This window comes from Furipterus horrens, unplaced genomic scaffold, assembly GCF_987537825.1.
Source record: "Furipterus horrens unplaced genomic scaffold, mFurHor1.1.pri manual_scaffold_5, whole genome shotgun sequence".
NCBI lineage: Eukaryota > Metazoa > Chordata > Mammalia > Chiroptera > Furipteridae > Furipterus > Furipterus horrens.
Window position 1 is genome coordinate 150,197,055 of NW_028327175.1, and position 21,322 is coordinate 150,218,376.

A 21,322-nucleotide genomic window follows, 5' to 3' on the forward strand; every position below is an offset into this window, starting at 1 on the left:
ATGTTCTCCCCTTTCTCTCTTCCTCCCTCTCTTCCTCCCTCCTTGTCTCCCTCCCTTTCTCTCTCTCTAAATTCAATAAACATATCCTCAGGTGAGGGTTAAAATTAAAAAAAAAAAGAAAAGTGAGTCCACTTATCTGAGCATTTAAGATTCTTTCCTGTTGTTCTCAATCTCTTATAGTTTTATGGGTTCTTAGGTTATCTATTTAAAAAAAGGGGGGTAACTGCCTGACAGTTGGTCCACAGAAATAAAATGATGTTGTGTGGAAGTGTAGAATATAACTATATGCCTATGTTTAGGTATCAGTGGAAAATGTTTTACTTTAAAAATGTTTTACTTTAAAAATCTTTTACTTTAAAATAATTTTCTTTAGAGAAACTGATCTGTGACCAGATCTGCTGTGATTGAAAATCAACAGCCTTTTCTAGTCTGTTGATTCCCTCTACTTTTTCCTTTCCTCCAAGATATAAACAAACACTGCCTAGTTTTGTGGTACCCCCTGGTTACTTGCACCCGACTCTGCATTTTTCAGTTCCATGTTTGCTTTGCATCCTGTACTCTAAAGGTGACACACACACACACACGTGTGTGTATGTGCTCGTTCACACGGCTTTAGGTGCTGTGGAATCATAAGAACAAATGCTAGGAAGGATTCAGTCCTGTGTGGGCATGACGTGGAGACTCTTCCCTGGATCTTGACCGAAAAGCACATTTATCTTACCTGTTGCATGGTAAAAAGCATGGGAAGTTAGGCTTAACTGTTTAACTGGTAGGAGGGTTATAAAATGTAGCAAGATAATTATATTGCCAGGTGCTCTGAATATTAGGCACCAAGACATACACTATTTTATAAAGGCTGATGTGTCCTCAGGAATTGAGGTGAGTGTCCCTTTCACCCTGCAGACACCCAGCCTTTCCTAACATGTGCCCCGCCTCTCAGGACTGTGGCGTGAATGAATTGCTCTGAATTCCCCTGTACCTAGTAGTGTTTCCAGCCTCTGCCGTCAAGATTCAAAGGTTTGCTAACCACATATAAAGTAGTGCTTGTAGGGTCTCTCAAGATGAGGTGGTGCTATTTTACTAGAATATAAAGGATATATTTTCTAGAATATGACAGACCTTCATATTCTTTTCATATCTTTCATGATTTTATAAATGGGATTTTATAATGTCCTCAACTTCTCCTTCCTAGAAAGAAAATTTCCACAGAAAACTCTGTTAGAGGAAAAATATGCTCTAACAAATACCTTATTTATTATATTAATTGTCCTTTCTTTAGGTGTTGTGATGAGAAATACATGCAGTACTATGTGTGTGGCTGAATACTAGTTGTATTTAAAATCAGGATAATGTTCTTTGCCTTCTCTTTTGTCATTGCCTATTTTTCCTTTTATTTGGGGGAGCAGAGTGGTTGAGAAAGTTGGGGGACAGATTTTGAGTTAATATCTTTAGAGAAATAATCTGAAATGATGTTGATTCTCTTTCTAACTACCAGCCCTTCAAATAATTTAAAAAATATTCCTCTGAATTTTCTTTTATTTACCTGTTCCTCTTCCTTTTTCTTTCCCCTCATACCCACCTGGGAAAGGATTGGGCACAGTAACAGATCAATGATGACTGACCAAGGAGCATCTCCATTTAAAAATTCTGTGACCAGGTTTTCTGCCTTTCAAGGGCAGTAAGGTGATGAGCAAGAGACTATTTGCTTATGCAAATATTTTTATAAATTCTAGCTACTTGGTTGTCCCCCAGCCAACACTCTTACTGTAACCAATACAGTTTTGATGGTCTTTCACAAAATCTAGTAGAAGAGGGATGGGAGGGATCACCTGCATTTCTCTGTATTTTGTGATTCATCACATTTTTGGAAGTTCTTTGGATAAAGATAGCTCAAGAATTGCTTCAAGATGCATCCACTGAAGCTCAAGTTACTGTTTCCTAATTGCTGGCGCTGAATGTCCTGCTCCTCCTTTGCACTCCTTGTCTCCGTGTGTGAGTGCGAGGGGGTTTCTCATGCTTCATTACAGCAGCACAGCTTTGAGAAGTGGACTCCCAGCCCTTGCTGTTATAAGAGGCATGTAACATAGCACCCCATTTTTCAAAATCGTTTTTGTTGGCTTGTGATTGTGCTTGTAAAAGGTGCTTATTTGGAAACCCCGCAGCTGTAGTGTTCTGTTCAAGACCTCTGAGTAGGTGCAGTTAAGCTGACTTGATTGCACTTGGGGAGAGTTCATATGGATTCAGGGCCAGAAAAGGGGAGGCTCAGGCTATCTCTGCAGCACTGTGGTGGGAGAAGCTTGGCAGGACCTTCTAGAAGGCAAGCATTCTAGCTCGGGTAGATATTTGAAGAATTTGGGCAAGATCTACAGTTTTGTATATTCGTTTTGACTTTAAAAATACCCTTTGGAAATTGGACTTTACTGGTGCTAGATATTTGAGAAAATACAAATTCATAGACCTAATTTTCTCACAGATAGATACTTTTAAAAATGATTAAACTGATGATAAAAACACTCAAGTGGTTTTTGCTTGTATGAGTCCTAGTAGTTATATCCCAGGAAAATTTGGGAAGTAAAGAAAATATAATCATACTCTTTCTTAGCATACACATTTTGGCCTTTTGATGAATGTCCCTACTTTTTGTGTGTTTATTTAAATAGTAATGGTTACAATCATATTGCACATATAGTTTTATGAACCACTTAAAGAACATACCTAATTTTTTTAACTGGATATTTTATTATAATCATTTTTTTACTATGTTTTTTGCAAATCATGAAAACCATCTTTTCAAATGATCATAAAATGTTTGATAACCACCTATATCTAAATTTTATTAATTCTCATACTGCTTTTCTTCATGTTTTTGCTTTTTATAAATTTTAATAAAATGAACATATTTGTATCAAGAGTTTTTGCTTTTTAGTACTATTTTGGATTATATTCTTAGGACCTAGTCTCCTAGATAGAGAATTACTGGGTCAAATACATAGAAATTATAGTTTTTTATATTCCAAATTATTTTTCAAAATGATTGCATTAACCTACACTCTACCACTGTACAAGCACTATATTCTTATTTATGCTTACAATATTACTGAATTTTAGGGTTACTATAATTACATAAACTATAAAACCTTCACCTAATATAATTTTTAACAATTCTCTGGAAAAATACACAATTAAAAAAAAGGATGAGCAAGAAATCGAAAACTTATGTGAAAAAATAATGGAGGAAAACTTTCCAAATTTTGCAAAGAAAATAGACATATAAGTCCAGGAAGCACGGACAGTCCCAGGTGAGCTGGACCCAGAGGGGACCACACCAAGACACATCATGATTAAAATGCCAAAGGTGAAAGATGAAGAGAGAATCCTAAGAGCAGCAAGAGAGAAGCGGAGAGTTGCCTACAAAAGGGTGCCTATAAGACTATCAGCTGATTTCTCAAAAGATACTTTGCAGGCAAGAAGGGCTGGCAAGCAATATTCAATGTGATGAAAAGCAAGGACCTACAACCAAGATTACTCTTATCTAGCAAAGCTTCATTTAGAATGGAAGGGCAGATGAAGTGCTTCCCGGACAAGGTAAAGCTAAAAGAGTTCATCATCACTAAGCCATTATTATATGAAATGTCAAAGGGACTTACTTAAGAAAAGAAGATCAAAACTATGAGCACTAAAATGACAACAAACTCACAACTATTAACAACTGAATCTAAAAAATAAAAACAAAATCCAACTAAGCAAACCAGAATAGAAACAGAATCATAGGTACGGTGATCATTTGGAGGGTTATCAGCTGGGGGAGGAAAGGAGATAAAAGTGAAATGGTGCAGGGATTAAGAAGCATAATTTGTTGGTACAAAATAGACAAGAGGAAGTTAAGAATATTATAGGAAAGGGTGAAGCCAAAGAACTTACATGCATAACCTATGGACATGAACTAAGCGGGGTGGGATTGCTGGAGGGAAGGGGTACTGGGCAGAGGGGAGTAAAGGGGAAAAATTGGAACTACTGTAACAACATAATCAATAAAATATACTTAAAAAAAAGGATGGATTCAAGTTTTGTGTCTGACCCATTAAAGATCAAAAATTTATTATCAAACCTTTCTGAAATTAACCTAAATAGATTTAGCAAAATCAGAAAGATATTCTAGAGAGTTTTTACACTGTGTATTTTAGGGTAGGTACCCCAAACAGGGACATTCAGAATTTGACAGAACATTGCTAACTCTCAACCCAAACAGGAGAAGAAATTTTCATTACCTTGTTAGAAAGGTTTGAATATTTTGAGACTGGGTCTAAAGACATTTCAGTTTCTTGAACTTAAGAAAAATGAGTGGAAACTTTCCAAAGTAAACACAGTGCAAAAGCAGCCAAGAAGATGGAACTGTTCAAGAAAATGAATACTTACAGGTCCACTATGCTCTTATAGCAGATTCATTTTAATTGAGATAGAATGTGATTACCGAACCAAAGTTACAATTCTGGGAATAAGTAAAAAGCTATGACTTAGAATGTGACTACTGTATTTGCATCATAAATATACACACATATTGTATGAAAGGAAATCGAGGTAATGATATCTGTTACAACTTTTATCCTCGGCCAAGGACTATTACCTTAAAATTACTGTTCAAGCATTGTTGAGATGAAAACCACATTTAAAGGTGGTTTTCTGCCTACTGATGAAAAATGAATTCATGTTAACAAACCAAGAACTTTAAATGGAATAAATTATAATCAGATGTTAGGTTTCAATTAGCTTTAACAAAAACAAATGATTCTTTTCAGATGAGAATTGATGGCTTAGCCCTCAAAGAGTTTATCATTTTTCAAACCAAACGTTTTGAGAGGAGGTGATCTGCTTAATTTCATAAAACTAGGCTTGTGATTTATCAGCTGCAGACCGCTGAGTTTAAGAAATAGGAGCTCCCCTAAATGTTTTCCTCGGTCTTCTGAATGTGGGTGCCTTGATCTACAGTAACTTGATTGTGCAGATCCACACTTTGTAGAAGGTTGAATTGGGCAGCTAGTTGTGGCAGCAGGACTTGTTGGGAGTGCAGGTCAGATTCCCTCTAGGGAAGCATCTTTGCTGCCTTTCTTTTGCAAATCTGCATTCATTCCACAAACGGATAGGTCATAGACTTGGTCCTCTCAAGTAGGGAAAAATGTCCCCCAGGACCACAATTATTTTAGCTCTTTAGACCTCTCTAATGAGACATAGTGTGAAGCAGTTTTGGATCAACAGGCCTTGAGTATAGCAAGTTTGGAAAGGGGCAGAAACAGTTTTAATAATAAAATGTGAGCCAGTAACTGCATCCCTTGATTAGTCCTGAAAAGCAGCTTCTCTAACTGTAATAATTACATCATTGGAATGAATTATGTTAAATATCCAGAACACTGGCATGGCCTTAATGCCTAGTATGGTTTATATGATCATATTTAAACCCTTTACATGCCTCAGAGTAGTTGTATTTCTCTGTAGTCCTGGGGTTAAGGTGAAATGCGATAGTCAGCAGTGGGCACCTAGCTAGGGTTGTAGAAAGCCAACTTGACTGAGATTTTGGACATAAAGCTTCAGTCTTACCATGTGATTCCTTTGATGTCACAATGCCCAAGACTTAACTGTGTTTATGAATTATCTGGTATGTTTATAAGAATGCAGATTCTTGGGCTCTTAAAAATTAAGATTCAGTGGGATCTGTGGGTGGGGCCCAAGAATATGACTTTGTGAGCATCTCTCTCTTCTAGTGTACCTTGAAGTTGGCATGCCTGCAGTCGACAAGAGTATTAGAGAACCCTTGTCCTGTTGAATGAAGTGTATTTGCTCAATTAGACCTATCTCATTTGATCTAGTGGAAGAAGCGTGCAATGAAAAAAAGATAATTTTTATGGTCGTTAAATTTATCGACAACTTAAAAGAGTATGGAAAGATTACGTGAATGAATTGTCCATTTGGTAGTTCACTGACAGTGTAGAAAGGAGAGGTGGCATAGATTCATACTATTTGGAAGATCGTTGACTAAAGAAATGTTTCTTTTTTTTTTAAATATGCTTTATTGATTATGCTGTTACAGTTGTCCCAATTTCTTTTCCCTTTGTTGCCCTTCATCCAGTGACCCCCTTCCCTCCAGTTATCCCCCTCCCCTTAGTCCATGCCCATTGGTTGTGCATATAGTTCTCAACATCTTCCTGTCCACTCCACTCCCTCCTACTATGCTTCTTAATTTCTATACCATCTCCCTCCGGTCTCCCCCCCCCGCCCTCCCCCCCCCGTTGACCTCCCTCCAAAATGTTCCCCATACCTATAATTCTTTTCCCACTCTTGTTGCCTACTTAGTTTGCTTTTGTTTCGATTCCCTAGCTTCTGTTGTTGATTGTTGTGATACAGTTTTCATTTTAATGTTCATAGTTTTGATCCTCTTTCTCCTAAACAGTTCCCTTCAACATTTCATATAACAATGGTTTGGATCTGATGAACTCCTTCAGTTTTACTTTGTCCTGGAAGCACTTTCTCTGCTCTTCTATTCTGAATGACAGCTTCGCTGGATAGAGTAATCGTGGTTGCAGGTTTTTGATTTTCATTACTTTGAATATTTCTTGCCAGTCCCTTCTTGCGAGCAGAGTTTCTTTTGAGAAATCAGCTGAGAGTCTTATGGGGACCCCTTTGCACATAATTCTCTTCTTCTCTCTTGCTGCTTTTAAGATTGTCTCTTTATCCTTAATTTTTGACATTTCGATTATAATGTGTCTTGGTGTGGTTCTCCCTTGATCCAGTTTTTTTGGAACTCTCTGTGCTTCCTGGACCTGAAGTCTGTTTCCTTCCTCCAGTTAGGGAAGTTCTGCTTCATTATTTTTTCACATATTTTTTCAATTTCTAGTTCATCTTCTTCACCTTCTGGCAACCCTATGATTTGGATGTTGGACCGCTTATAGCTATCCCATAGGTTTCTGAGCCTCTCCTCATTTTCCTCACTTTTTGTTTTTTCTTTCTGCACTGATTGACTGTTTGTTCCTTCCCTATGTTCTGATTTGTTGATCTGATCCCTGGTTTTCTTTTCCTCACCACTAGTTTCGTATGTGTTTTCATTCTTTTCAGCAGGGCTAGCCTTCATTCCTTCCCTGTCTTGTTTAAGATCTTCTGTTAGGTCTGTAAGCATTTTTATAGCAAAAGCTCTGAACTGTGCCTCAGAAAGATTTCCTATCTTCTGAACCCTTAGGTTAGATATTTGCTGTCTGGTCAGCTGCGTGATTGGGATCTCTATCATGATCTGTGCCATCCTGACAGTTTTGTGATTGCCTTTGCTTCCTGGGCGGGGCTGTCACACCTCCTACGCTATAGGGGGCGGAGCCCCGTGCACTCATCACAACTGGGCAACCCTTCTCACCACACTGTGGTGTTTTGTGTGTGGATGGGGGTCCAAGATGGATTCCTGCCGTTCACTCTCCGCTGAGAGACCAGGAGCCTCCTCCTCCGTCCCCACTCTCTCTGGCCCTCACTGTCTGTGACAATGGGGCTCTGCCTTCCCTGGCATTGGAATCATGAGCTGACGTGTTTGGTCTGCAGCTGGAGGTGCTCCCCAGGCACTTCTCTTCTTCCCTTAAATATGGGTGTCTGTGCTCACCCCTGTCCTGCCACTGTCCCCGCAGCTGCCACCGCCAGCACAGCTTGACCTCTCCACCCTGGCTTCACCCCTCCTACCCATCTGGATGAGCACCACTTTTTTTATAACTTCATATGTTGGACTTCCATTTAGCTCTATTTTCTGGAACTTCCGGTTATTTCTGGTTTTGCTGTAGTTGTATTCCTTCTTAGTTGTGGAGGTAGACAAAGCGTGTCAGTCTAGGTCTCCATCTTGGCCAAAAGTTCAAGAAAGGCCATTTCTAGAAGAACCACCCTACTGGTATTGCTCAAGTAGGGGCATTGGTACAATGGGTAGGACAGTTTTTTGTTGAGCTGGACTCTGTGTGACTGCCCTGGCCATGGACACTAGGTAGATACTGAATGTCTGCACCATGGCCCTCCAAATCTCCTCCTATGACAGCAGCCTCCCCACCCCCACCCCCACCCTACCCCACCCCCACATATTTCCAAGCAGTCCTTTGAGAAGTGGTGCTTCCTTGTGTAATAAATCATGTGCCCAGTCACTTGGGGGCTCCCCTTCTTCTCTGCCATCCTGTACCTATGGCTTCATTTAGGAACAGGTACTATTTAAGGTGCTCTGAGGCATATAAAGGGAAACTGAAGTTTTGGAAAGACAGACAGACAGATGGGTGTTCACAGCCTTCTCTCTCTCCGGAATTCACTTTTCCCATCTTGCCATGTCTCCATCCTTTCCCACTTTAAGCAATCAGCTTAGAAGCTCCTTGTGATGTCCATTCTTTGAATTCCTGTTGTCTGCGACTCTTATGTAATTTTCAACCTTTAGAGTCATATCATTTTTATTACTCACTTTAAAGAACTTACTGTTGAGTAAGACTGTAAGTTCTTTGAAGTCAAGGTTGCTGGCTTCCATATATTAAATGCTCATAGAATGCTTATTTGTATATTTTAGAGGTGAAAACAGAGCCTGAGGGAGACTAAATCACTTGTTAGGAGCTATATTGCTAGTAAATGGCAAATCTAGAGTTGAACCCAGGCTTCTCTGACTTCACAACTTTTATCTTCTCACCATGTGCTATAAGTGCTAAATAGGTTTTGTTTAAGTGAATCCATAAATGAGTCTTTTAGTGTTAAGTTGGAATGGAATAGTCCTCCTGAAAGCAGGCATATCTTTGTGCCCTCCTCCTGTGCACCCATTTTGTGGGGAGAAGAGCAAACAGACCGCCTTGTCATAGATTTCTGCATATAACCTGAACTTTACACATGCCTGGAACACATTTGGTTCTGATTTAAAACAAGTTGGCTTGCCCCATTGCCATGTTATTACAAACACAAAAGAAATATAAACTTCATTCCATTAAATAACCATCCACATAAACTCTTAAATAGTTTCATGGTTTTGGACTGGGCCAATGCTGGATATTAAGGAAATGGCTATTAACATTATATATTTTATTCAGACTACTTTCATTCTTTAACCCTCCCATAACCTTTCCAAAATAACAACCAACCTTTTCTTCCTCCCTCAAGATGTTCCCAGGAGGTTAAGACAGATACAGCTTTGATTTCAGCTGCTGACTCTGGCTGTTTCGAAACATTCCTTGTTTTCTGTAGCCTGTCACTATGCTCTCTATTTGAACCTTTTCAGTCCTCTTTGGGTAACAGCTATGTAACTTATCTCCTATAGTGATACTGTACAATGGAAATATAATGGGAACCACAAATGTAATTTAAAATTTTATTATCAGATGTAAAATAAAACAGGTGAGACTCATTTTAATAATATAGTTTTCTTTAACCCAATGTATAAAATTGGTAGTATTTCAATATAGAGTTAAAAAATCAATGAGATTTTTTTACTTTTTCTGTACCAAGTCTTTGAAATCCAATATGTTTTTCACTCAAGAGCACATCTGGATTCAGGCTAGCCACATTTCAGTAGCCACAAGTGGCCAGTGGTTTTTGTTTTGGACAGTGCAACTCTATGGGAAGACCAATATAAGCTCACTGTGGTGTATTAGGTATTCATAATTCCATTCAACTGTGTGAAAGCCATGTACACTCTCTGGCTTTTCCAGAGAGTGTTGATTTAAAAAAAAATTATAAAAATACTCAAAGTTGTCAAATAGTGTTTATGATCCCAGGCCAGACTAAGTGGTATTTCAGGACTTGTTTATGTAAGAAGAAATAGGGTCTAAAAGCAAGATATCTGATGTGACTAAAGTTTTTGTTAATCAGTTGGAACGAGATTCCGTTGATGTATGTTAGGGTCATCAGCTAACAAGGAAGCCTTCATTGTCAGGTCAACAAATTTGAAGACTGAATAAATTCTTAGCTAGAATTGCTTGAAGAGTTCAAGTTAAAAGTCACCTGAAGCAAGTAATAATGTAATTTAAGTGTCCTCAGATTTTTGCGAGTAATTGTTTTCCTACATTTGACAGCAACAGATGCTTTCTGAACTAAAAATTGGTAGACTAGAACAGCGATTTTCAACCTTTTTCATCTATGTTACGCATAAACTAATTACTGAAATTCTGCAGCACACCAAAAAATATATTCTTGATGATCTGACAGAAAGTGTAATTTTGATTCATTTACACCAAACGGCTATTGTGTTGGCTGTTGTCATTTTTTTATTTGACAATTAAGGGAAAAGAGGTCAGTGCTGCTGACTAAATAGTCGGGTATTGCAGGTTTTAAAAATTCTTGCGGCACACTGGTTGAAAAAACCCTGCACTTGAGAATGCTTTGCTTGAGGCTCTGAGTGTGGCAGTTCCTCTGAGTCTTAGATTGCACGCCCCACCCCCACACTGGCGTATTGGCAGAGCTTTACCTTCTTGAGAGATTTAACATGTGAAAAGAATCCCCTGCAGTTGCATTTTGAGAAGTGTAGTCTGCAAAGGACTTAATGGTTGGGGTTAGTACATAGATTTTCAAATCATGTACTGCAACAATTCTTAAAACATGCAACATGCAAAGAGAGGCACTGCCCTCTTTTCCCTCAGGTTATCAAATAAAAAAATTAAAACAGCCAACACAACAGTAGCCGTCCAGTGTGAGTGAATCAAAATTATACCTATGTTTTTTCTTCAGATAGAAAAAAAAAATTTTTTTTTGGCATGCCACAGATTTTTAGTTATTAGTTTATATATGCCATGAAATGAAAAAAGTTGAAAATTCCTGGGTTAATAGATATAAACCTTAAAGAGACAGCAGTGGTCCCCATTGCTAGAATAAATATTACTCCTTTCCCTACCCCCGTATACTCTGTCTTTCTTATTAGTTCTGTTTAAAAATTTGGTGAGAAATGAAATAAAAAAAAATCACCTTAAAGGATGATGTATTGGTGTAGTTCAATTAGTGACTCATGATCTTGGTCCAAATTATTATAGATAATCCATTTCTTTTCTTTCACATTCTTAGCCATTGAGCCTTTTTAGAATGTGTCAAATTAATAAGTCATTATATGTTTTATTTTGTTTGATTTGATGTGACCTTTTAGTAAACGTGGCCTTATTTTTATTAGAAATGTGTACATAAAGTTTTTTTTCTTTTTGATTTATGCATTTTAGAGAGTGTCTCTTTTTGTCTTTTGGCTAGCTATTAAATTTATCTGTGAATCACAGAAGTTTTACAAATGTTGGATTATTTAATATTTTCAGCTACAAGTTTATTATAGGCCTGCGTTGTTAAAACTTGTCCACTGAGAGTTACACAAAATCAGTATTTTAGTCTAGAAGTTGCTAATTAAGGCCTGTGATTTTTTTTCCTTGGTATGATTTTATTGACTATTCATTATTCATCTTTGATAGTGCATTAGTCATTCTGTCTCTTTGGGTAGTTTATATCCACATTTGACCTTCAGACTTTTGCTAGATTGTTTTATACACTGTGGACTGAAAATGATACGATGACCAACTATTAATGGTAAAATCTGGTTCACTCTCAAACAAGAAGAAGGCTTTAAAATGATTTTTACTGATTTTTTTCCTAATTAAAAAGTTCAAGCTATTTAAAGCATTTGGACAATACAAAGAAGAAAATGATAAATGACCCAATAATTCCACCACTCAAGTAACAATTGTTAACATTTTGGTGTTTATAGTTTTTTCCCTAATATATACACTATATTGTAATACACACACATATACTTGTCTATAATATTGAGATGATCTGTATATCCTGTCTTATAGTCTCTTTAAGCAATTTATTGCATTTTTGAACATGGGAATTTTTTAACTGCAAAAATAAAACAATATTTAAGAAAAAATTAAACTGAAGAAGAAAATTATTCTTAAATATCTAGCCACATTAAGATAAAAATTACATTTATTTTTGTCTGTTTCTTTTTGATTTTTCTGAACAGGTCACATGCTTTTTTCCCCCCAGTATAGGTGCATTTGTTGTGTTCACAGCGGACTTGGGAGGCAGGTAGGGAGTTTCAGGAAAGATGACGTCTGAGAATCCTTATGTCTACCATGATATATAGCTTTCAAATGACACTATTCACTATGGAAGTTTAAACTTGGAAGTGTTCTTCAGTTGGCTAGAGTATCTGAATTGTGTATTGAAGAAACTTTTAAGAGAGGCTTAGCCCTGGACAGTGTGGTTCAGTTTGTTACAGCATCGTCCCATATAACAAAAGGTTGGGTTCAATTCCCTGTCAGGGCATGTACCTAGGCTGTGGGTTCGATCCTCTGTCAGGGCACATCTGGAAGGCAGCCAGTTGATGTTTCTCTCATGTTGATGTTTCTCGCTCTCCGTTTCTCCCTTCCTCTCTCCAAAATTAATAAACATTTAAAAAATAATTCAACCAATTCTCAACTTTGCACACATCTAGATTGTTAGATATGATTCATGAACATAAAAAAGTTCTCTTGGTGTATATAGACACTGCATCTTCTACATCTTTTTGCTGATGAAGAATTGGTCAGATTGTCAGACAACTTTTCTGAAACAAAAGCATACAGAACAAAGTATATGGCATAGCTCTTTTAGGATATGGATTAAATCGATACCCTGAGTGAATGTTTTATATTTTTAGTAAAATATTTTTACAGGAGAATCAGGCTCCCTAATGATTAGACATTTATCTTTCAGGTGACCTTGAAATCCAGTAACCTTCTTAGTTACAAATTTGCTATAGTCAGCTTGTGTTTTAAGGAAGGGAGGAAGGCCCTGAACCAGTACAGATTTGAAGATTTATTTCTTATTTTTATAATTTGAATTTGTTTCTTTTCCTGCTCAAATTCCACAAGAATGAAAAAAAAAAACATTGCTTATCATGGGAATATTTAATGATATTCCATACTATGTTTTAAACATGAAATACGTAGTTTTAGTGTTTTAAATTTAGTTCCATAAAGCATAAGATGTTATAATGGAAAAGCATTTCAGAATGAAAAGAATATTTAAACAAATTTCCATATGTCCTACAAAGAATTTAAAATTGAGCTTTTTTCCCCAGTTAATTCAGTAATTAACTAGACTTGCCTCTGTAGTTTGGGGGAACTGTAATAGTTTACACCTGTTTCAACTTTTGCTGTTTTTATTGGCTGTGGCTTTTGCAATCCCATATTTCTTATGAAGCAAAAATATGAAATAAAATATGGCAAAGCACAGGAGAAATTATAATAAACATAAAAAATGAGTTGTTCAGCTTAAAATATGAAATGCTTTACCTGCACAACCCATGAAACCATGTTTCAGTAGTATTGAAATAACTTATTCTACGTCATGAAAATAAAGACAATTGCTTTCATTGGCAAGAATAATCCAGGGTTTATACAATCAAACAATTAAATTTTGGAACATCAAGCAGAAGTCATATTGTGAAGACAGAAAAAGGCTACTAAATCATTATGTGTGTTTATTTTACTGTGGAATAAAAAAGATGAGGCTATATTGGTGTATAAGAATGTGAAGACTCAATAGAACTGTTATACCACAGAATATAATCAGACTTCAAAGGTCAAAGAATGTCATGACATCAAGTACAGGTTGGCTCATTTCACAAGTAACATTTCCCCCTCCAAAGACACTGAAGAGAAAGCCATTGGATCAAGGTATTATCATACCTCATATTTTTTCGTGCACTCGTAACTCTCCAATGGACTCCCTAGAAAAGCAACTTTTATTCTTCAGGCCTAACAGTAGCTGCTTAGTTCTAGTGTTGGGTTAGGAGTAAAATGACTAGCTTTTTAGTGCACTGTCTGGAATGAGAATAGCTAAATTACCGTTCTATTAAGTTTAATTTGGGTAGACTTGTGACTGTGAAAAGATCTTTTGGGAAAGTTGTCAATAGAACTGAATTTTAATTTTGGCTTTATCTCACTAGTTGACTGGCTTTGGATATATAGGCAAAGGTTGTTTAAAAGAGGGCCTGGTCTTGTCTATTTTAATTCACCAGTGTAAGACTTAAATATTTGTGGAATGAAACAGTGAACTTCTCTTTGTTCTCTTCTGGGTATGTAAAATGAACACCTTAAACACCTACATTTATACTGAAGAAAAAACGTTCTGCAAGCACATCGCCCCCTAATCTCTCACTTCTTCACAGTTTCTATTTCAATACAGAGGATTTTAGAGTAAGTTTGAGAATTGAACTCTCATGTTCGGTCACAGAAGGATTCCTGTTTTGTGGAGAGAGAATACTCCCGGTGAAATGTTGCTCTCCTTTGATTGGCTCCTGTGGCCTTGACAGCTCTGCTTGGGTGTGGTCAGTAAAGTCCTGCAGGAGACCCAGCAACCTGGGAATCAGATAAGGGCACTCCCTGCAAAGTGCCAGTGACTGGGAACTGCCATGGTTTGCAGCTGAGACAATGGTCTACCCAAGAACCCAACCAGATTCTTCTATCAGTGCACTTGTGGGCTTGAGAAATGACCACTTCTCAGGATTTAGGTGAGAATCAGACTAAGATTTGGAGCTTCTCATGCATAAACATTTGTAATGAACAAGAACAATGATTTTTGGTGACAGTGACTGCCATTTCTGGCCCCCGGCGTCCTGTTCCCCCTCAAATCATAAGGTTGCTAAAAGGTGCAGATTTCTGGTTAAATTTTAGATGTTTTCCTGGAACATAGTTAATTATAGTTTGCGTCTAACTAAGGAAATTTCCCCCTTTTTATTCATTCTGGCATTGAAAGGCCATTCTGTGAAGTCTGTTTAGACTTGGAATGAAGGGGCATTTCAAGGTTGTGACATAATGAGTTTGTCATGAGCAAAATAAGTGTCCTAAGGGAAGTTTCCGTGATAAAATATAGTTGTATCATGAAATTGAAATTGATGAATTCCAAGTTGTGTAAGAGTTCTGTGTGGGTGAAAGGGGTGATTATCTGCCTTCCTTGACAGGCCTTTGAAAATATCTTTGATTCTAAAATTTCTTTTCAAAGAAGAGTTTCCTAGATGTCACTAGAATTTTTTCAGAACTCTGTGCCCTGGTATGTAGTTATCATTGCCAAGCAATTGTTTTATATATTAGGACCCCTTTAAACTATTTTTAGCTTTAGAGCTAAAGACAGCCTGAGAGGTGGCCGAACTGAAGTTTCTCCAAGGCAGCTGATATTAGGTTTGTGTGTTTGGGTTTGGGCGCTGACCTTTTTATCGTGCTTGGGTGGCCCCCCTAGCTGGTATCAAACCACATTTGCCAGTTTATTTAGAAAGAGTAAGCTTTGGGGTTTTTTTTGGTTCAAATTTGCATTTAATGTTTTAAAAAAGCTTTAATGCTGATACATTTCCAAGTTAGAGAGTGAAAAAGCACAATTTGTAGTTAACTACCTAGAATCTTTTTTGTGGAAATATGTTCTACAAATGCTCACTTCAATGTCTGTTCCTGGTTCATGCTGCTGATGGTGTGGAGTTCGTGCAAAACGTAAAGTTAAAGTGGTGTTGGCAGTATCTATTAGCTTTTTGCTGCTGTAACAAGTTACCTCAAATAAAGCGGCTTACAACATTGATTTATTGTCTCACGTTCTGGAGGTCAGGAGTCTGAAACGGGTTTCATTGGGCTACCTCACAGTGTTGGCAGGGCCATGCTACCTCCAGAGGCTCTAGAGGGGCATTTCCTTGGCTTGTGGCCTCTCTGTCATCTTCAAAGATAGCAGCATGGCATCTCCGTGTCTTTCTCCTGTCTGAACCTCTCTGTTTCTCACCACACACCCTTCTCTTTCTGTTTTTTATTATCACGTCACCATCTTGGACTCAGCTTCCTTCTGATAAGGACCACTTGTGATTACATTGGGCCCACTTGGATAATTCAAGATAATTTTTGTATCTCAAAATTCTTAATTTGATCACCTCTGCAAAATCCCTTTTGCCACGTAAGGTGACATATTGATCGGTTCCAGGGATCAGGACATGAACTTCTTTGGGGGGGCGGGAGGATGTTATGTAAGCCTGCCACATATCAGAATACAATTTTTAATTTTTAACTTTTAATTTATTTTCAGCTACTTTTCATATATTTCCTCAAATTGTCCTTGGTAATCACAGAAACCTATGCTCTGTACTCTCTTTTTTGGATGAAGACATGTTGATAAAAAACACATTTTTACAGAATTATAGGTGTCTTGTCTTGCATTTAACTGTAAAACTTTTAAAAAGTTGGCAAAAGAAGGTAATAATACTTGTTATTTTGAAGGAAGAGAGAATTTCTTTGAATTTTGAATTCTCCACCTAACAGAAGGATCAGCTATACTTCTTGGGTCTTGAATCATTTTAACAAGTTCTGGGAGTTTTCACTCCAGCTTTTTTCTTTGTCCAGGTGGGGTGGCCCCTCCAGTTAACCACTGTCTCACTCTGCATTTGAATGGGAGACCTGTTGGGTGTTTGTCCTTTGAAAGATGCACTTGGAGGCCTGTGGCAAGCCTTTTGTCCTCTTTCCCTTTAGTCAGATTTCCCACCTCTCCCCACAGATGAAAACAAATGTTAACAGAGTCTGCAGACATTTGAACAAAGAGAACTGGCTTTGTCCTGTATTTATAGGCTACCATTTTGATACAAAAAGACTTCAAATACAGTGACCTTTTAATTAATCTTACATGAAGTTTTATTGTCTGTGACTTTACCATTACTATTTAATTCTCATGTTTTTTTTTTTTTTCTATCTATATAAACCAGTGAAGAGGTGAATTAAAGTAGTATATGATGCTAACCAAAATCCAAGTAGAGTGTATAGTAGTTGCAAAATAAAAAACTGACACAGTTCAGCAGGCCATGTTCCATGAGCTGGGGTCAACAGCAGCCTCAGGCCTGGGGTTGATTACAGACAGGAAGTGCTTGGAGCACTACAGCTACTTGTATAGGTAGTTACAGTTCATATAGTTCCTTAACTGTGAAAGGAGATTGCTTTCATCTATGTGTGAAAATAGAGATCTATGAGTCTTTCAGACAGGAAGGGCATGGGAAATTATCTAAAGATGTATAATTGTGATTGGATTAGTGTTTTATTCTTTATCAAGTTTACATCCCTAGTGAAGCCTGTTAGCAGTCACTGAGCTTTGGGTGAACAAGAGTGGCATCTTGTTGACCTTTCCACTTGAGTACCTGATACTTGAGCGTTTTTGAATACAGAGGTTGAAAATAAAGAAACTATTTTAAATATTTACATTTTTATTTACAGCTGCTGCCGAAGGAAAAGGCAAAAGTGGGGAAGACTTTTTTCAAAAGGTAAGTTGCTTTTTACTTCTGCCTTGGTGACAGTTATGGAGCAAGGTGCCTCAGTAGCTACCCTAGAAGCTCCTGAAAGCGCCCCTTCCATGTGAAAGGGAATAGGCTTTTGGTGAGATAGCTGGAGGTGCTCAGGACTAGGAAAGGGTGGGCTGCTGTTTGTCACTGTCCCTTTGTGAAAAGGCTCCTTCTGGGTAAATCTAATGAAGATTTTGCTTGGAGACAAGGAGGGCTGCCAGATGTGCTGTCCTGATGATCTTCTTTTGCTGTCGCTCCCTATTTTCTTCTTTGCCAAACACATTCCTGACCTGGGAGGTAGAGAGAAGGAGTCCCCTCACAGCTTTCCTCATTTCCAGTAAGCATGACTGTGGGCGGACAATATAATCCAATACAGATGTATCTTCAGACCTACTTGTTCACAATGGGTAACCATGTCAGTTCTGTCCCTGGGTGTCCTCAGCAAGTTGTAATCTTCAGTGAAGACAATCTGAACAGTCATATATAACAAAGGGAAATAGGAGTGGAGCTGATAAAAAATGAATATGAGAAACTATAAAGAGCAGTTGATTAATTCTCATCAACTCTATTTCTTAAAATAAATGTTTTATGTAAGGAAGGTGCCAGTTGTTTCAAATAAATTGATTCAAGTTCATGTTCTTCTTTCTTTTATTAATTTGGATTTATTGTGTTTGTGTGTTTGCTGTTGGGATCCAGAAAATATGTGTAGGAACAAATATATAGTTGCCGTAGGGGAAGGGAAGAGTGAAAATATAGCAGCAATTATGGATGAGATTAAATATTGCTGTCGAGGGTCATCAAGCCTTTGGAAAGCACCTATGTGTACCCAGATGTGGCCTTTACAAGCTTTTTTCTCTTGCCTTCTGTGTGATCTACTTTTTTTATGTGTGTCAACCTCATCATTCATCTGCATACTCTGCCAAGAGTATTAAAAGCAAATATTTTCAGAGTAGATACTTATATTGCCATTTCTTCATTCTGAAAATATTTATTTACCACCTGCTGTGTGCAACACGCTGGAGAGACCATCAGCCCCGCCCTAAAGGAATTAGTCTGGTGTCTGGTGATCTGGTCACAGAAATAGCAGGAGAGTCTGGGGCCATAGAGGATTAAGCACTTAACTGGGACTTTAGGAGATTAGAAAGGACTTCTTGAGGTCTTCAGAAGAGTGGAAGTTAGCCACATGAAGAGGTGGGCTTGGGTGGAATGGAAAACCCAGAATGTAAGACGACTCAGAGGTGGAAGAATTTTTGTGGCATTCATACTTCAAATATTTGGCTGGCACACAACATACGAGGGGTTCATAGTGCAAGGTGAGCTACAGTATCCTATATGATTAAGTGCCTTCTTTTGACAGGAGGAGGGGTGGATTTCCTAAAGGGATTTAAATTTTAAAAAATTAAAAATGCTGTGCAGGCCAAATAGAATGTGCAGACCACAGTTTTCCATCCTGCTTTAGGTTCATGCTGTTGGAGTTTATGTGTTATGCCTAAAGCCCTTTACTTATCCTTAGCACTTGGGCGTTTCGGAATGCCCTGCCTTTAGCTGGGGCGGGTGTGCCACAAGGGGAAGAAGACAAAAGACAAGGAGCAGATATCTCAGGTTTGCCTTGGGTTGGCTGTGGTGGGAAATATAAATGATATCTGTGGAAGGAATTTTTTTTTCATTATCTTTAACTTGCAGATAGATGTAAAAAGCAGACTGTTCAGCTTTGTATGACTCAGACATTTTAAAAGCTGAATCAAAACACAGCGTATGTGGTCATAAAGGACCTTCATTCTTAGAAGATTTGCTAATATTTATCACTCTTTGTGGAGCCATATATACATTCCAGCAGTTTAAATGGAAACACATGTTTGAATCCAGAAACATGTGTGCGTTCCACAAACCATGAGTTAGAATTGTAGATTCTGTTCTTGGTTACAGGTTAATGAGGTCCCTGAATAACTAAATGAGAATAGTTTTTATCTCCTCATTTTCTTTTTTAGTTCATTAGAAAGGGTCTTCCTGATAGACAAGTGTCCATATAGGATTGGGATACTTACTCTGGAAAAAACCTGCAACTTAATAAAAGGCAAACATCCCAAATTCCAGAAGAGTAATTTTCAGTATTTTGACCAGACAGAAACAGACATTATGGTTCATCTGCTGTAGAATGAAGTAATGGAGAAGTATTGAATTGTTCTCCAGGAACTTTCTTCTAGTCACACGTATTTCAGTTTCACGTAATGACATTTGGGGAAACATTTAAGGAGAAGAAATAGGCCATATTGCTGGTCATTAGCATCTTTGAAACATACTTTTATTCTTCCAGAGTAATGAAAATTCAAAGGCTTGATATGCTTATTAGAATGTGTTTTGGCTTCGAGTCCAGTTGTGTATCACAAACCAAAATTAAAACCTCTCTTGAGCTGAGTTTAAAATTTGACTGCCCTTATTATTTTTAAAAAATGTCTAAGTCTGGAAGGATACCTTCCCAGCTTCGTACTGTCTCTCCCTAAAGAGGGGATTGGAGAAGGAATATGAAACTTTTTATAATGTTACTTCTTTTTGTACCTTTAAAATATATGTAAAATCATAGCAATAGTATTAACCTAAATTAATTATTCTCACTAAAATTTTTTGAAATAAAACAATGAAAGAAAATTAAAAATATCTTTAAGTATTGGTAGATTTCCACAGAGAGTTTAATTGTAGTTTACCAACTACTGAGATAATCAAATACATTGTCTTAAATTTGAAGCTGTGATAGTAGTTCACTTTACTATATGTACACATAAACTTTTCCCGTTCAGTCATAGTTACTGTTTCAGAGATCTACCTTGTTTTCTATATACTGGTTTACTGCATGTGTTTGAAACATTTTACTTCCCCTGATAATCAAATAGGACAAAAAAACTAACCTGTTATAGCAGAGAAACCCAATTATATAGTGGCTTAAGGAACAGAGTTATCTTTCACATAACAGTCCAAGGTGAGTGTTCCCACTTGGTGGGTGGCATTGTCCTATACTGTCAATGAAAGACCCAGATTCCTTCTGAGAAGTAGCTCTGCTCTTCCTTAAGTCATGGACCTCATTTCTGTGGTTGAAGGTGGGTCACCATGCCCAAATGTGAGCTGGTGAAGAACAAGAACATGCGGAGGAGGTGTGCCATGATCTTAAGGGTCAGGGCCTGATGTGGCATATGTCACCTCGTCTAACATTCCCTTGAAGAAAACTTATTTATGAGGCTTTCTGTAACGGCAGCAATGGGGGTAGGAAGGGGCGGAGGAACATAGGGATTTTGCAAGCACTATGTGGCAAAAGACACATTGTTAGGAAAGATGTATGTGGTTAAAGTTTTATGTCTTCATGTGCTATGCTTTGAACCTTTTATATCACTTTGTCAGGGCTGCTATAAAAATGTTCAACAAACTGGGTGGCTTAAGAAACAAAAATTTGTTGTCTCACAGTTCTGGAGGCCAGGAGTCCAAGATGCAAGCATTCACAGGGTTAGTGCCTTCTGAAGGCTAAGACAGAACGTTGCCCTCTTTGACCTGTGGAAGTGCCATCCTGATCTCTTCCTTTGTCTTCATAGGAAGTTTTCTCTGTGTGTGTGTCTGTGTCTAAATTTCCTCTTTTTATAAGGACACTAGTCATATATGATACATCTTACCATTCAATAATTACATCTGCAATGACACTTATTTCCAAATGAGGCCGTGTTGTGAGGTACTGGGGTTAGGATTTCACCAGAGGAATTTTAGGGTGACACAACTCAACCTATAGCACCTTTAGATGGAAGAAATGATTTTGTAGAAAAATTTACTATAATCAGAAAATTTTGTAAAACTGTAAATGTTAGTTATTATGTTTTTATACTCAATTTGATTTGTAGATTTTAACTGCCTAGTTGTTTATACCAAATCTGTTTTTTCTTATTACAAGTCATTTCTAAATTATCTAAAATAAATATAAAATTGACATGCAAGAAAGTGAAAAATATCTAATTTGCTAGCCTACCTTTGAAAGACAACTGTTTTTACAGT

General features: G+C 37.5%; 1 protein-coding gene across 2 annotated transcripts in view; it reads left to right on the plus strand.

The window, feature by feature from the left end:
• BICC1 (BicC family RNA binding protein 1) overlaps positions 1 to 21,322 on the plus strand; it is a 298,849-nt gene that overhangs the window by 88,022 nt on the left and 189,505 nt on the right. For both annotated transcript variants that reach the window (XM_090278054.1, XM_090278052.1), the window contains exon 2: positions 17,229 to 17,275. In XM_090278054.1, the coding sequence (XP_090134180.1) occupies positions 17,229 to 17,275 (47 nt within the window). The remainder of the gene's footprint in view (positions 1 to 17,228; positions 17,276 to 21,322) is intronic.